Source organism: Tympanuchus pallidicinctus, unplaced genomic scaffold, assembly GCF_026119805.1.
Source record: "Tympanuchus pallidicinctus isolate F22 unplaced genomic scaffold, pur_lepc_1.0 scaffold1, whole genome shotgun sequence".
Lineage (NCBI taxonomy): Eukaryota > Metazoa > Chordata > Aves > Galliformes > Phasianidae > Tympanuchus > Tympanuchus pallidicinctus.
In genome coordinates this window covers 52,175,230-52,192,546 of record NW_026294618.1, presented here as the reverse complement: position 1 = coordinate 52,192,546, position 17,317 = coordinate 52,175,230, and the positions used below count along the sequence as shown (strand labels likewise).

At 38.9% G+C, this 17,317-nt stretch overlaps 1 protein-coding gene across 4 annotated transcripts in view; it reads left to right on the top strand.

Moving 5' to 3' along the window:
• Positions 1-17,317, top strand: part of ARHGAP18 (Rho GTPase activating protein 18) — an 84,753-nt gene that overhangs the window by 41,856 nt on the left and 25,580 nt on the right. For 3 of the 4 annotated variants that reach the window (XR_008203551.1, XM_052671395.1, XM_052671390.1), the window contains exons 2-4: positions 6,262-6,461; positions 8,517-8,752; positions 11,970-12,042. Coding sequence is in view for 3 of the 4 variants with exons in the window: in XM_052671395.1 (XP_052527355.1) it covers positions 6,262-6,461; positions 8,517-8,752; positions 11,970-12,042 (509 nt within the window). In the remaining variant the exon portion in view is untranslated. Of the gene's footprint in view, positions 1-4,580; positions 4,714-6,261; positions 6,462-8,516; positions 8,753-11,969; positions 12,043-17,317 lie in introns of those variants that run through there. The other variant, XM_052671408.1, reaches the window with a different exon arrangement.

The following is a 17,317-nucleotide window of genomic DNA, read 5'->3' as shown; positions in this document are numbered from 1 at the left end:
GCTCTTTGGTGTAGTCAGTGAGTTCTTCTGTGAAGATAATACTGAAGGAACTCCACTTTCAGCAATGTTAATCTTTTCTATTTGGTTTAACTGTGTCCCTAGGTTTATTTTGACCATGAAAATCCTTGCATTTAGTATTTGTACCTTTTACTGTATTTGCACATCTAGTGTATATCCATATATGTATATGGATATACATACGTATACATATATATATATATCCATATATATGTATGCAGTACATAAGGATACTGTACAACTATTAGGCCTGTATAGTGATGTAGAAAGAGAGATCATACTCAGTTCCAAAATTAGAGTCCAGCACTACAGAAATAATATGCTCTTTTTCTCATCACGCACTGTTTTAAAATAGTACATAATCTATATTCCGTAAGTGAGAAGAACGGAAGTTAGTGTAAAATTAGCTTTCTGTGAACTGAATTTATCTGAAATGCCAGCAAAGGTGCACCTTACTAACCGCTTAATCTTCAGCTGCTGTGGTTACTGGTGACAAATACAGGTTATGAGCAGTTAAAAAGGCAATGGAACAGACAGGAAAGATCCTTTACCTTTATCCTTTACTGATAGGAAAGAAATTGGGGAATAAAACAGCTCCAAAAGTATAAAGTGATTATTGATGAAATAAAAACCATGTTGACTGAACCTTAAGAAAAACCATATTTTAATTACTGTATATAACAGTAATCAATGTGAAGGGTTGCATTCTTTTGCAGGCTGAGAAAGGATGTTTTTGGTCATGAAATGAAAGACCTAAGAAGATATTTACATACAGATCTTAAGTTCTTGCTACAATATGCTTATCTTACTCCTCAATGCTTATTGAAATAATCAAAATTTGGTTCCTTTCCATACCAATTTTGTCTTCGTAATTCCATGAAGTGTATAATGAGTAGTGTTCATTACTAGAATTGGTTTTAATGGCAGCCCTCCTGAAGAGATGAAGTGCTTTGTCTGACATCCTTGATGTTTCTTATAAATAAATACATCTCCAGTAAGTGGGACGAGAAGATAACTCTGGCAAGAGTCACCCATAAAGGAATGTTAGACTATATTGAAGAGTGGATTTTATACCCAGGGGCTCAGTTTTATGCTGAAATCAATAGTCAAAAATCTTATGGCTTCAAACTGTGTGTCTGAGTATCAGAGGTCAGAACTGACTGTATAATTTGGAACGAAGAGTATTGCATTGCTGCCTGTGAAGCTGTCTGGACAGTGGACTATTTACTAGTGACTGGAAATAGAACTGAATGGGTTTTGATCATGTTGTCAGCTAATACCGTAATGGAAATAAGCTTTCTTTTTTGTTGTTGTTGTTGCTGGAGAATAAGCTTACAATTTAGTAATCTGGAATGCTAAATGTGTTATTTTAAGTGACTGTTTGTTAGTGGTGTACATTTTCTGGAAGAAGTAAAGACATTTCCTTGAAGCTACTTCTGAAAAGCAGCAGCACTCTTCAAATTTTAAATTAAAAAAAAAATCTCAACACCATAAAAAGCAGGAATGTGCTGGAGAAGTGACATTTTCTGCAATTGCGATCACAGTTGGCATTTGTTGTTTGTTTTTTTGTTTTGAATGACTACTGTTTTTTTTCCTACTGATAGTTTTCCCAGCTTGTTATTTTATGACTCTTGCTGAGAATGTGGGATTTACTGTTTTTTTTATGACACCAAGTTAGCTGGAAGTGTTAATCTGCCTGGGGGTAGCGAGGCCCTACAGAGGGATCTGGACAGGCTGCATAGCTGGGCTGAAGCCAATGGGATGAGTTTCAACAAGACCAAATGCCGGGTCCTGCACTTTGGCCACAACAACCCCAGGCAACGCTACAGGCTTGGGGCAGAGTGGCTGGAGGACTGCATAGAGGAAATGGACCTGGGGGTGTTGACTGATGCTCTGCTGAACAGGAGCCAGCATTGTGACCAGTTGGCCAAGAAGGGCAATGGCATCCTGGCTTGCATCAGGAATGGTGTTGCCAGCAGGAACAGGGCAGTGATTGTGCCCCTGTGCTCAGCACTGGTGAGGCCGCACCTTGAGTACTGTGTCCAGTTTTGGGCCCCTCACCGCAAGAAAGATATTGAGGCCCTGGAGCGGGTTCAAAAAGAGAAACAAAGCTGGTGAAGGGTGAGGAGCACAGGGCTTATGAGGAGCGGCTGAAGGAGCTGGGAATGTTCAGTCTGGAGAAGAGGAGGCTCAGGGGAGACCTTATTGCTCTCTATAACTATCTGAAGGGAGGCTGTAGTGAGCTGAGGGTCGGCCTCTTCTCTCGTGTAACTGGTGATAGGACTGGAGGGAATGGCTTCAATCTGCACCAGGGGAGATTCAGGCTGGTTGTTAGGAAATACTACTTTCCTGAAAGACAGGTCAGGCACTGGAATGGGCTGCCCAGGGAGGTGGTGGAGTCACCAACTCTGGAGGTGTTCAAGGAACGTTTGGATTTTGTATTGTGGGACATGCTTTGGTGAGAGGTACTGGTGATAGGTGGATGGTTGGACTGGGTGATCTTGTAGGTCTTTTCCAACCTTGGTGATTTTGTGATTTTTTTTTTTTTTTAAAGAAAAATGTCTCCCTTCCAGATTCCTTAATATCTTAATATTAAAATTGATGGCTTTTTCCCTTCTCTTTTTTTTTTTCTCTTTTTTTTTTTTCTTTTTTTAAACTTGATTATAACTTGTTCTCATCTATGTGTTTTTATTGCATGATATACAGCTGGTGCTTGCTAAGCATCTTTGGATTGAATGTAGTGAAAGTTGATGTCAGAAGTCTTGTGGTTTTTAGTCTTGTCAACAGATATATAAAATAAACACCAGTGCTGTACGTTTTCTTTTCTTTTCATTGTTTTCCTTAAAACCCACCTTACGATATCAAGGTTGGTCTCAGTATCTTCAATGGCTCTTTCTTGATTGTGCCTCGTTATGCACAAGGGTTATTGGGCATGCAGAGATGAGTACGCCTGGCACCTTTGCTGTGCAATCTGCATTCCAAATACCACTTCACTGGCATTTTTCTCTTGTGGGGCATGTAAAGCAAGAAAATGGAACCAAGCAAAGTAAATGTAAGATCTGACCTGCACTGTCAGCTGAAGTTTTAGGAGTTTTCTCTCTCATTGTGAGCTTATTTGTGTCCTAGCCCATAGAAATATTAACTGTGTGAGTGGAGACATGCAGAACAGGAGGAGAGCTATGAAAGGGTTTGCAGTCTGAACAGAAATTGGGGATAACAGGTCGATAGACCAAGCAGTAAATATAAAGGAGCAGGGAGGTGCAGGCAATATGATGATCTATAGTGTCAGCTCCTGGAGTGCTGCTGATTGGCCCCATAGGTGGCTGTTGTTAGGCAAAAATGCAAGATGAAATTTGAAGGAGAGATTTGCATTAGACCTGCCAGGTTTTGGTGTGAATGTTTATTTTGGGGGTTTTTCCTAATTGTGTGTTTCTCACAATGTGATCCTTCACAATGCCCAGTGGTTTTATGGCCTGCACAGAGCTGGAAAGTGCTGTACTGGTTTGTCAGCAAGAAATGAAGAGTTTGCGCCACAAAGAACAGAACAAGAAAAAGTGCTTATGTTTGGTCAGCTAAAGCAAAGCGGAGATCTGTCATTGAAGAGTTCAGTCTCTGAGGATTAAGGAAGTGTTTTTATACAGCAAATGCTCACAGAACCCTGAAAATGGCCTTGAGTCTTTGTGCCAGATGCCAACTGGGCATCTGATGACACAATCTTCTGTTCTTTGAGATGCGGTTTGATCTGGGTAAGCAAAGGAGCTCTCTTTTCTGGAAGACCAGGATAAATGTTTCCATAGGTCTACAGCCAACAACCTACAGCCTGTTGCAGATTATCTTACCTAAATTTGCCATGGCACCCCCAGAGTGCTCCGTTTTACTGTATTAGATCAGTCAGCTTTACCTTTCGCATGGTGTGCTATGGTGGTTAAATTTCAGCAGAGGTTGGTTAGCTGAAGCAAGTTGTTCCAAAGGTGAAAGGCCATCGAAAACCTGCTGAGCAGCTTTAGGTGATTGGCTGGAGAGACAATAAGCTGAAGTCTGACCTCCTTTTACTTGCAGTTCGAGTGTGCAGAGCTTGTATGTGGAAAGGTTTTGGTCTGGTCTGGGCACCTTCAAAGATGTGAGGTGGGAAGCCTGAGCTGTAGCTGAAAGCCTGTCCTGCATCCCAAGGCTCACACCATTTGTTCAGAAAATGGCTATTGTGTCTCTGCTCTGGCTTTTGAGGGTGCTTCCGACATAGTTCTGTGAACATCCTTTTACAGTAATTGCTGTTGGGTTCACAGGCTGCACAGGTCAGAAACGGGACGTGTTGGTGCAGAAAGGTGTAAGGACCAAGTTATCTACAAGCAGAAATTGTATTTATTGAGCAGCGTACTTTAACAGTAAGATATTACTGCCATTGGTGCACGGACTAAATGCTCCTTTATGTAAATTTTTTTCCCTGGGATTTCATGTAGCAATAGGTTCCAGAATAATGTTGGGGTGCGTATGAGCATGGTAATTCATTGTCATTTATTAACTTGTACTTAGAGCAGAGAAGCAGGGTGGGTAGAAACTGATTGTCCTTCCATAGGGCTCTTTACCTTTAAAGGCAAAGTCCGTATAGTTAGTATTTCTTATCAGAGAATCAAGCACATGATGGAGGGAAAGGATCTGTGAGCTAGACACACAAAGGACTTATCTTCAGAGAGAAAGGTATGACTTTTTTACTTAGGGGTAGCTAACAAGACTTAGTTGTCCCAAGATAAAATGTAAGGATTAGATGGATTTCTTTTAGTTCTAGATAAACCTGTGAAGTCAGCCAAATGGAAAGGTAGGAAGGACTTACCTTGCTGGGTTTACCTTGTGATAAATTCACAAAGCTTGATCTTTTCTTTGTTTTTCTCTTGGAATAAACAATATTTAGTATTTAACCCTAACTTAAACTCTTTAACTATGGAGATAAATTCAGGCATGAAACAAGACATCTCTCCATCTCTGGAGATGTTCAAAGAGAGGTTGAACGGAGCCCTGGTCTAGTGTTAAATTGGGGAGGTTGGTGGCCCCGGCTGTGGCAGGGGGGTTCATGATTCATGATCCTTGAAGTCCCTTCCAACCTGGGCCATTCTGTGACTCTGTGAAAGAAGCTGAATCTGTTCCTGAAATGTTAAGGACTGGCTATGTTTTGATGCTAGAAATAATTCTGATATACTGCTGTAGTAGTGGAGTTCCTTAATTTAGAAAGGACTGCTGGAGATTATCCGGTCCAATTTTCCCCCACTCAGAATAGGGTCAATTTTTAAGTTAGATCAGGTTGCTAATAGTCAATCTGCCTCCTCTTCATGATAATCTGAATCAGTTCGTGGCTTTTATTTTTGGTATATTTGACTGTAGGAATGATGTTTAGCTTTAGTGACATCGTAACAACCTTTGCATGTTTTAAGGTGAATTTGTTGCTAGGTTAGTGGTAATTTTTGCCAATGACTTATTGGGGTCAAGGTTAGAGCTAGAGATTTCAGCTTGTTGGTTTCTTCTTCTTTTTTTGTTTTTTAATTGCAGCTATACTTTAGATGAAAGCTTTTGAAGGCCTTAGCAAAATACATTTTTTCAGGGTGTACTAAACACTAGCAACATCAATCTATAAAAATGGTAAATGTTCAGTCAGAGAGGAAGTGAGATAGAAAGAAACAAAGAATGACCTTGATTAAACATTTAGACTTAGCAGTTCACTAGCTATAAGTTCAGTAATTCTACTTTGTCCTCTCTCAGATATAAATAAGGTCATAGATACCAGAATAAACATTAATAAAATAACAGAAGCAGAAAAGCAAAGGAAAATAGTAGGGGTATGTTGAAGCTAGAAGATTTTACTCAAAATGAAAGGTGCTTTTCAAAAATTCTTCATGAACAGTCGTGCTAGGAAGATACCATGAAGTTATACCATGTATATACTGTGAAGTTAGTGGAACTGATTATTGTACATTGATTGAGAGATTAGATGTGACTAGGATTACTAGAACTTGCAATGGTTATTTCTTCTTTGTCATTCTATATGTTTATCATATACACGATGATGTTAGATTAAAATATATGTTCCAGATATTGAAAGCAATTTTAAATATCTCAATTTACTTGTTGACAGTAGTGTTGTTTTTTTTTTTTTGGATACTTGGACACAGCTCATCATTACTTTCCTTTGCAGGTGTTAATATATCACTTATTTAGAAGCACTAATGAAGAATTGCTCTTTGTTTTATGTAATAGCCGTCGTTCTGGCCAGTATACAATGAACCATGATGATTCCAAGAGGATCCCAGATGGAGCGTCGTTTGATCGCTCAGGTTCTCAGGACTCCTTGGATGCAATGTCTTTGGATGATTTTTGGAAGGAAGTTGAAAACATCCATGAAACCAGAGGAAATAATCATGAAGAACGACAAACAATTGTAGTAAAGGAGCCAGATGGTAATGAAAAACACTGTTGTGAATGATCATCATTTTGCTTATTTGGGGATTTTCTTTAAGTGTTATTTTGAGAGATGGAGTCACCAAACATGCTTAAAAAAGGAGTTACTCTGTTGAACATGCATTACTGAAAACTCATTTGCCTCTGATGCATAGTGTACTGAAAGAGAATTGCTCTGGAAATAAGTAAAATGCTGTTTTTCTTTTGAACAGTACTTGCAGAAAATGTAAATTGTTGCCTGTACTTACTGACTGTGAGAATCGTAAATCTTCATTTGCAGTTTACTTTGTATAAGATGTTCACTACTATAGTCCTTGTGGATAGAATCCTCACAAGGACAAGCCAGTGATTAACTGTTTAACTTAACTAAGTAACCTCCAGGCTTACTTACAATTATCTTGGCTGTTTCATTGTATTACTTCTGTTTCACTGAAGCATCACTCTTGAGGGCATGACTGTAGAATAAGGAAGGCAGTTGCTTTATTTTTCTTGTCCCATCAGACATAAGAAATGTAAGAACCTTAATGCCATTCTTCTCTCCCTCAAAAAAAAAAAAAAAAAAAAAAAAAAAAAAAAAGGAGAAAATAAAACACAAAGCAAAAGAATTTTTAACATTGCAGTAACTTCCCCTCTCAGATTCTGCAATTTCTTTTCTTTTTTTTTTTAATAACACACCAGCTCGCTGATGCTGATACGCCTTCAGACTCTGCAGTCCAAAACCCACCATTTCCTTTTTTACTTATATATATAGCTTTCTTCCTCACCAGCTCCAGCTGCTGACTATGCTGGCAGAAGCCTGAGTGATTCAGCTGAGATGAGCTGATAAGCTCAACCAGCTGTTGCTGTGCCCCACATCTTGCATCATGTGCAGCACCTCACTTGAATGAGTGCTCCTGAACACGTGGGACATTGCTACTCTCCTGCAGGCTGCCTGGGCAATGGGCTTGCTTGAGATGCAGCCATACAAATGCAAAGCAAGAATGGGACAGGGTATTCTTCTCTTACACCTGCTTTGGAGAATAGACATAGACTTCCTTTGTAGCTCTAATACCAAAATGTACAAGAATTTTGTCAGACTCTGTATTTGTCTACACAGCTGCAGCAAAATTCATACTTAAAATGTTGTGTCTATTTTCTTAGTACTATTAAAATTCAGATGCCCATTTGGATGTGCACTGGGCACTGAGGTAAACTGCAGGCAGTAGTAAAGTTGACTTGCCAACTCAGGAGTATTTTTAGGCATTGAAATGTTTCTTGAAAGTTTGAGATAGGTTTGTGTAACAAAATATCAGTTCAAGCTAGATTGTTACAGATAGAACTTAGTATCAGTATTTAAAAGAAATTATCATTAGAGGGATAACTGATTTCAGATGCAGAAGTTTTGCTGTTGATGGCACCATTTAATAGCTTTCTCCTCCTTCATGTGTAATGATAAGGGATATCTTACCAGCTGTAAGACTAAAGCAACAATCGTTTTATGAGCTGTCAGCAGTCTGGAGACCATGTCAGAAGAACTTATTAAAACATAGCATTAAGGTGACTCCTATAGCCTGGTTTGTCCTTCAATAATTTGAGCTAATGGAGGGCTATAGGATTAATGTATCAAGAAAATTGGGCGGAACTGTGTCAGTACAGAAGTTAAAAAGATTGAGAACTGAGCTAAAAGTCAGTGAAGCAGCAGTGATCAGAGGCTTTAAGTCTTTCTCATACATATTTGTATCTAGGTAACATTTATAAAATAGGGTATTGTTTAATGAAAGTGCTGTCAATTACAATAAAGATTGTCCCATAATGATCTCTTTTGGGTTAACTATTTTAGAAGCTTTAATATGATATGTTAACCCTTTTGAAGCAGTTCAGAAACAACTTTTTTTTTCCAAGTCACGGTGATAAGTGCAAAGAATTGCTCTTTATTTCGGATCTCCATGTTTGTTTTTTTTTTTTTTTTTTCTCTCCCTGTGAACTGTACTAGCTATATCATGTCCTTGTAGACCAGTGTGTTTAACAGTACTGGAAAGCCAGTATTTATGCCCTTTTTTCTTTTCCTGGCTCAGAGGGAGAACTGGAAGAAGAATGGCTGAAGGAGGCAGGTCTGTCCAACCTGTTTGCTGAGAGCACGGGTGATTCCCAAGAAAGCATGGTGTTCCTGTCCACACTGACCCGAACCCAGAAGGCAGCAGTAGAAAAACGAGTAGAGACTGTCACACAGACCTTGAGGAAAAAGAACAAACACCACCAGATTCCTGATGTCAGAGATATCTTTAGGCCACAGAGTGACCCAAAGGAAAAGGTAAGTTCCTGGCTGTCATTTTCTTTGATGATGACAGAGAGGAGAGAGGGATAGATAGGACTGGGAGGAGAGGAGGGAGCGGCAGAAACTCATAAGAGCTATTTCTAGAAGATTTGTGTCTAGTTTTTTACTGATTTCCAAGGGAAATTCTTAAGCATTTATAGGAGCAGCATTTGTCCAGACTTCACTTTGGTTAAGCAGTTTTAGTTTGTAGAATGCAGTATGTATGCTGGCCTCATATTACTCCAAGGGGATGAATAAAATAGTCACTCCATGATTAGAAACTGATTGGATTTAATTCTAACCCGAGCATGAAAGTCATGACAGCAAACACTCAAAGAGTGACCAAAAGCACACTTTTAAAGTGGTAGAACCTGCAATCATTATGAGGTCTGCCATATAGGGAACAATACATGTTACTAGTACACTTTTTTCCCTCTTGAGAGGAAATAAGGGACATCAACCTAACCTTTTTTTTTTTTTTGGCTAGGTATTAATGTTTGTCAGCTGGGATCTAGACCCCTGTACTAACTCCTAGGTCCCCTGAATGTCATTAAAAGTGTGTGGCGAGTTGTTCTGCTGGGTTCTGAAAGGTTCCTGTTTTCCCTTTTGAGTTGTTGAGCAGGAAAGCTCTCCCACATGCAGGAAAGAGGAAGGAGGAAAACATGACTGTAATTAGAATTCCTCTTCTGCAGGGAAGTATATCCTCTCTCTTCCTCCAAAAGGAAGCAGGCTTTCAGCTGGAAGGAGGTGCTGGCTGGATGGCAGTACACCACTAGCTTACCAAATCCCAGCCCCATCTTTGGTTGCCACTCCTGCTGTTGCTATGCAGCTATCACAGCATTAGCATGGTGGATTTTGAGAGGAGTTTATTTCCTCCCTGCCCTAACTGCTGCTTCTCCCTGTGCAGCTTCTTTCATTTTCAGCAAAAGTGAAACAGAGTGGGGGATGTTTGTAAACTCAAATGTGTGTTCTGGAGGCAGAACTTCCCATTTACTGTTCTGCTTTGTATGTGGTTACAGAAGAAATACTAACTCCAAAACAGATTTCTGGGTTTTGGTTTGGAATTGACTACCCCTAAAAATTACAACATTTAATAGTAGAGCAATTTGGGTAAAATATCATGTAACCTAAGGCTATGAGATTTCCTTTTCAAATGTTTTTGTTATTTTGGTCAAGTACAATAAATATTCATGTTCCTGTTTAAACTGCACGCTGTAATGTCTGAAAATCATATGTTGCAGTATTATGTAGACTTCCACTTCTCTGAAACTGCATGTTTTAATGCTGATAATATCAAAGAGGAATAATGCAAGCAGACAGATGAATGTAGCCATGTGAGATGTATGTGACAAGATATTGATTAAATATAGAAATAATTTTTTTAAAAAAGTTTCTCCTGAACGTTTCTCTTTGACTGAAATAATGTAAATGGAGGCCCTTGAACCTTGAGCCTGCATACCTTTCTCCAAAGCAAGATAATTCTGAAGTCATTGCTTGTGTTTATTTAGTCACGGAAGGCTGGTCATGAGGTAATTCGCACAACTTCCTAGGTAACTTTAATACACCCTCCTCATTAGAAGGCTTTTATATAACAAAAGAGGACTGAAGCTATCTGCAGCTGTATGAGGTCATCCCAGTTCAATAATAGTATCTGAAATTCTTGTAGCCTCCCTTCATCTGGGGGCAAGCAGGAGGAAAGGTAAAACAATAGACTAGTGAATAGAATAGTGTTGTAATGTTTATGTTAAGTTTCCTGCTATATTCCTGCCAAAGAAAAGCTAGACTTTTCTGACAGTTTGGAAGTCTGCTTATCTGTGCATTTCCCAATGTGCTGCTGCTCATCCATGGAACATTAATAATTTTCCAAGAATCATAGAATCATTCGGGTTGTAAAAGACCTTAAAGATCACGTCCAACCACAACCTACCGTACTACCCAAACTCTGACAACCTGCTGCTAAATCATGTCCCTGAGCACCACATCCAAAGAGTTTTTAAACACATCCAGGGATGGTGACTCAACCACCTCCCTTGGGAGCCTGTTCCAGTGTTTAGCAACCCTTTCTGTAAATAAGTGTTTCCTAATATCCAACCTGAACTTACCCTCGTGCAACTTCAGGCCATTTCTCCTTGTCCTGTCACCAATGATCAGCCCCGCTCTCACTGTAAGCACCTTTCAGATATTGGAAGAGAACAGTAAGGTCTCCCCTCAGCCTCTTTTCCCCAGACTGAACAGCCCCAGTTCCTTCAGTCTCTCCTCATATGGCATATTCTCCAAGACCTTCACAAGCCTTGTTGCCTTTCTTTGGACCTGTCCAGCACCTCAATGTCCTTTCTGTACTGATCTGCCCAAAACTGAACACAGTACTCGAGGTGAGGCCTCACCAATGCCGAGTACAGGGGCAGGATGACTTCCCTATCCTGCTCACCACACCGTTCCTGATACAAACTGGGATACCATTGGCCTTCTTGGCCACCTGGGCACACTGCTGGCTCATGTTCAGCTGACTGTCCACCAGTGTACCAAGATCTCTTTCCACTAGGCAGCTTTCCAGCTGCTCCTCTTCAAGCCTGGGGTTGCCTGGGGTTTTTGTAAAATGCAGGACCCGACACTTGGCCCTGTTGAAACTCAGTTAACCTTGGCCCATTGATCCAGTCTATACAGGAAGTCATGCTTCCTTTTATCTATCAAGATTTCTGATTTTAAAAAAAGTGTGTATAAAAGTTTGTTTTGGTAGGTGAAAACTTCGAAACTCTTATTTATATTATCAGCAAATGAGGACTTAAACAGTGCTGATTAGATATCATTAAAAATCCAGAATGCTAAACATTTGTTATTGATCTAAGTTGCAAAAAAGATCATAAAAATTATATGGAGGTAAAAATAATAAGTGGATGCATGTGTACCCATATATGTATGTACTGATGTAGATTTTTTATATGTTCAGAAATATTGTTTCTATCATAGGTGTAATACAGTTTATAGAATGTGAGAAGTCTTGGGAGTGGGTTGTGCAGCAGCACAGAAATGTAGAAAGACTACATTTTCTTATTCCTTATAAAACTGGAAAAATAAGTCATGTATCTTTTTAGGAAAAGGAGGATTGCCTCTTTCTTAATTGCTTAGATTTTAGATCTCCTTAGTCTTTGGCAAAATAATTTTGACTGAAATATGTAAGCGCGCTTCTACATTGTATTTATTGTTCCTTTCTTAGGTCTGTGATAGAAGTGAACCCTCAGCTGAAAGAACAGCTGAAAGCAAAAATGAAATGCAGGATGAAACAAAAGGTAATGCTAGACAGATCCTTTTTCTTGTTTGTAGGCTTTGTGTTTTGCAATCTACTTCAGAAACTAGTATTTCAAGTAACTTTTTGGCAAAATAAAACGAAATTCTAATGGGAAAATGTATTCTGGCCTGTGTTGTGCACTTGTAAAGTTTTTAAGTGTGGCTGTAGGTTGTATTCTTTGAGCCATCTGGGAAACCTTGTTTGTGATCATCTTGTAATCAAGTCACCTGGGAGAAGTGTCTTCTCAAAGGTTGTGCTAAGGTCTTTCCCGATCCTTAATTTATCCATTCTGGTTTATCTCTGCTGTAAAGTACAGGAAATTAAGCAGTATACATATGCACTGATGAGCTTATAACAGAACAAAAACAAATGAACTATAAACATACAACACAGGCGAGAACTGGCAGTTTGTCTGCGGCTCATAATGAAAGAAAAACAAAGCTGGAAGAAAAGGTGGTTTATTTTTACAAGGAAAATGGAAAGAAATTAGTGTTCTGTGCATGTAGGACTGAGTTGTGTTTACTAATGTGTGATTATGCAAAAAGGGTGCAATACATGTGGAAGGCCTGCCCTCTCCCAGCCATGTAGAACAGAGGAAAACAGAAGTCCTTGGATGAACCCGAAGTTTCTGGTTTGAGAGTCTGAATTTTGGTGAAAGACTGACAAAGCTTTCTGATGTTCTTGAGTGACAGCAATAAAATATTGTCATCTTACATCTCTTAGAGATGAGGGAAGCACTGTATGTGCCATCCCATCATGTCTGTCAAGATCAACATATCTGGCAGCCATTTATGCTTCAAGGTACTGCATTGCTTTTCTGGATTGTTTGTGTATCTTCTTTTTTTTTTCTTTCTGAGTGACTGGATAGCATATAGGAGTCAACTGGACCCTACAGCTTCCTTATATACTCAGGAAAGTAGATCAAGTTTCCTACTGCAAGTTACTTAGTTACTTATCTGTAATTAAGCCATGAAATGAACTTCTCCAGTTCTAGATTTCTGACCTGTATTCAGTTTTCTAAAAAAAGAAAGAAAAAAAAAAGAAAAAAAAAAAAAAAGATTGCTTTAGGATTAGACTTGAGGAAACAGCAACAAACAATATGGGATATGCTTGGAAGCTGAACTGGTAGAGATGAATATAGAACAGCTCTTAATATCACTAAAACTGTGTGTTTCCAGAAGTGTTGTTAATCCTTCCCTCTCTCACTCTCAGCAAACCTCACTGGAATAAGAACAGTATAAAAACTGGGAAGACTGCCAGGCTGCTGGTTCAGCAGAAGGGAAGGAAGAGATGCCTGGTGCTTGTGTCAATAAACTGCACTGTAGGATTCAGAGCTGGAAGATTACCAAGCAATTATTACAGAGTTTTTATCACATCTGGTTCTTTTTTTCCAGTGGCCCTGATGAACCCTTCAGAAATAGAAAATTCTAAAAAGCAACTCCCATATGCTAGCTCTCCACAGCACAGATTGTGATGTGGATGGCAAATGCAGCCTGCTTACATTCTCATACACTTCTGCTCTTGTCAGTGTGCTGAAGTGGGCCCTGCTTCAGGGATCAGAGCAGGAAGGCAAAAAAACCATTCAAGTTCAGCAGTGTTAAAAGCACTGCACCTGTTTCAGTTCTGTACTGTGATCTTTCCCCCAGAATGATGGGCTAATTAGTGTTATACAAACAGTGAATGATTTTAAGGCAAGAAGTAAACAGTGCTTGGTATTTCAGAGATACTAAATATTTATGAAATCCAAAGGCATTATTTTAAAATGGAAATCCCCTTTAACAAAGAATTTGTACCAGTTCTAACTGAAAAATATGCATACAATCTCGAACATTATTGAAAAAAAATAATAAATCCAGATCTTAAATTGAAATGTTGGATTTCTTAAAACTGTGAGTGATTGAATCCCTTTTGTCCTTCTCCGAAGGGGATGACCGTTCCTGACTTGGTATTTGAGTGCAGCATTCTCAAGGGCTTCTGCCAGACTGAGCAGAAATGGTGTGTGTGAATCTGTTCTTCTTCCTCCATTCTTGCCTGTCCAGCACACCTTGTTTCTTGTCTGAGCATTGTATGCAAACATAGGGAGTAACACGAAACCAATACGTTTTCATTCTTTTCTGCCTGATCAAACAAAACAGTTCAGTAAGTTCCTAAGTTTCTTCTATTAATAGCAACACATTTCAGTGTTTTGCAAGGACCCATTCTTGGTGGCTTTAAGTGTTTGTCTGTTTCATGTAGGTACAGAGAATGTCTACAAGAAAAAGAAAATTTGGAGTAGTATATGCGTTTTCATGTTAACAGTCCATAACCCTCACTGAAATCCCTCAAAGCTAGCAATATGTTCAACAATTACCAAAGTAAAAAAGTAATTCTCTTTGGATGCCTGTGAAAATTAATAGATATCCATGTCACTGAAGCATCTCAAGAACTAATAATAAAAGAATAATGAGTATTTAGCTACTCATCTGCTTTAACTTTACCATGGGATCAGAAAAAGTCAATTTACTTTGAGACTCTGGTTGTCCCATGCACTGAGTTAGCTGCAAGGGAAGTAAAGCCTCTGTATAAAGGCAACCTCAAAGCACGATGATCTGGTAAATGAATGAAAGAACTGAATGTACTTCATGTAACATGGAGGAATAGAATGTACTTCTTGGTAGGAAAAAAGGCTGAAATGTAGTTGTATTTTTTAATTGAATTTGCTTCTGCTTTTCATTTTGTGTGTTAATAAGGATTTTATGGCTCGAGTGCTAGAGATTTAGAGAAAAGATTGTGAGCTTTTAGAACTTTTTATTAAAAGTCAGCTATGAATTAGCATTACAGATAAATGTTTTATTTCAGCCATTCCATTTATCAATTAGGACTTAAAAGTATAGCACTATTGAGGTATACTTTAGATTGTCTGTCAAAATAAGTAAATAGCAAGGTTGACACTTCTGATTTTTTTTCACATCTTGATTAAAAAGAAATCCCAACACTCCATCCCATTCCTGAAGAATTCACATAATTTTATGTAGTGTTTAAACAGCATTGTGAACCAAGGAAAGGATGCAGTGCAGTCTGATTTAAAATATTCACCACATTCTCATGGACAGTATTTACATTTTCTGTATCGCACTTGCATTTCTTTCCTGAAATACTACATGCAGTTGGCAGCTTGACAGAATTCTGAAGCTGCTTCCTCCTACAGCTGCTTCCTAGTTAATAAGTGCACAATAGAAACAATACAATACAATCAATAAGAAACTCCCCACAACAGCAGCAGTCTCAGACTTTTTTAAAATGTGTGTGCTGTTACCAAGGCATCTTCTTTGAAGTGTGCCTTGGTACCTGAGGACTGAAATAAGAGCTACTGCTTTATTGTTTGTTAATGTCAGATCATCAGATTTGTCTCATGCTGATAGGATGTATGTAGGTCACATATAGGCTACATTAGCATGACAAAAGTCTTGGGTGGACAGGGAAAATTTTCCTTCCGTTTGGATGCATTAAACAATTTACATGGTGTATGTAGGCATATGCACATAGAGCCAGAGATTGAAGCCAGGGGGGAAGAATTTGACCTAGAATATGTTTGGTACTGAGGTCTCATATGTCTGTTTACTGAAAGCAGTAGCTCTAGTTTCACAATCAGCTTAATCTTTAGCATATGCCTCAGGAGACTTTCAGAGTCCATCAAAAGTGAGTAGTTGCCACTCTGAAAAGAGAATCTGGTAATATACAACCAGTAAAATCTGGAAATGTTTTATTCTTCTTCTCACAGCATTGCTTGGCTGTAAGTAGAGTCAAACATTTTAACTCAAGTTCAACTGCTTTTTCTGGAACTGTCTCAGCTCTAGGTCAATGAAATTGAAGTGGGAGTGGTTGCATTAAACACTGTGTCCTACCGTGTAGTGGCTATTGGTGGCTTCACCCATTTGCCTGTCTGCTGAGTTTGGCCCTAGAAGTTGGAGGTAGTGTTCAGGATTCACTCTAAAGCATAGCAGTGACAAGTCATGTTTTATAGTCATCTTTCAATTAAATGCAGATATGATTCAGAAAAAAAATTGTTACATGTTCTTTTTAAACTTGATGCTTCATATGTTGTTTGGGTTGCATGATTGCAACTCGGCTTTTTAGCAGGCCACTGAAAATATCAGTTTAGAGCAACACTTCCCCAGTGCCTTTTCCCTAAATCAGCCTAGCCACAGCCTTTCCGCTGCTTCACGTCAGATGTTGCTGTAGCTATAACTATTCTCTGGAGATTTTCTGTGTTTGTTTAGCATGATTATCCTAGGCCATACAAAAAATTTCCCACAGTGGCATAAAGAAATCTGTTAGTTATACTATATTCATATATGAGAGCATATGCACTGCTGATAGTTCTCCTCAGCTCATGTATGTTTCCTTCCCTCTCTTTCTGTACTTGTTGTATGTTATATTTGAACAGGAAACAGAACCTTGTGGGTAGGAGCCAGTGTCAGAAGCATGGTCTTATTGAAGTGAGCAGTATTAATTTGCTTCCACTTTCTCTGGTTTTAGAAAAGTTTGAAATTAAACACAAGTACTTCAAAGCACTTGGAATGCCTTGTAGGACGAATTTCACCCTGGCAAAGGTCACCCTGGTGACCTTTGAGAAGCATTACATCACAAGTGATGCTGGAGAGATTGAAATTTTTCTCTGGTTAAATTATTTTGGTGCTTTGTATTAAATAATGTTAATTGCAATAGTTTTCCTCTTGCTTCTTTCTGATATTTTTAAAATTCAGACTGAAGTTCAGTAGTAGTAGAAGTGGACTTCTCTCTCTAAAATCAGAACTGCCTCTCTAATTTCTTCCTTTTTTTTTTTTGTTTTAAGCAAAAATTATTCCAAATTTGTCTAGTGTTCAACTGAGGCATAAGGAACAGAGAAAGAGAAGTAATGTGGTTATTCTGTATTTAGTCCTTCCCAGTATCGTGTCTAGGCAGTTTTGATGAATTTAGACTTAGACGTGAGGAAAGGAATGTCTGTGTAGCCTCCATTATTCTCAGATATTGCTTGCAGATGCATGAGATGGTTGAGCAGAAATTGATATGGATTGGAAACTGGCTGGTTTCAGAAGAGATGATCAGAAGCATGAAACCAGATTGGAGGTCAGTCACTAGCGTTGTACTCCAGGCGTCAGTACTGTATCCAGTCCTATGTAATAACTTCATTAATAGTCTGGATGATGAGAAGAGTGTACATTCAACAAATCTGCATATGATGCCCTGGATGCCTACCTGTGCGACCTGCTGTAGGGAACCTGCTTTGGCAGGGG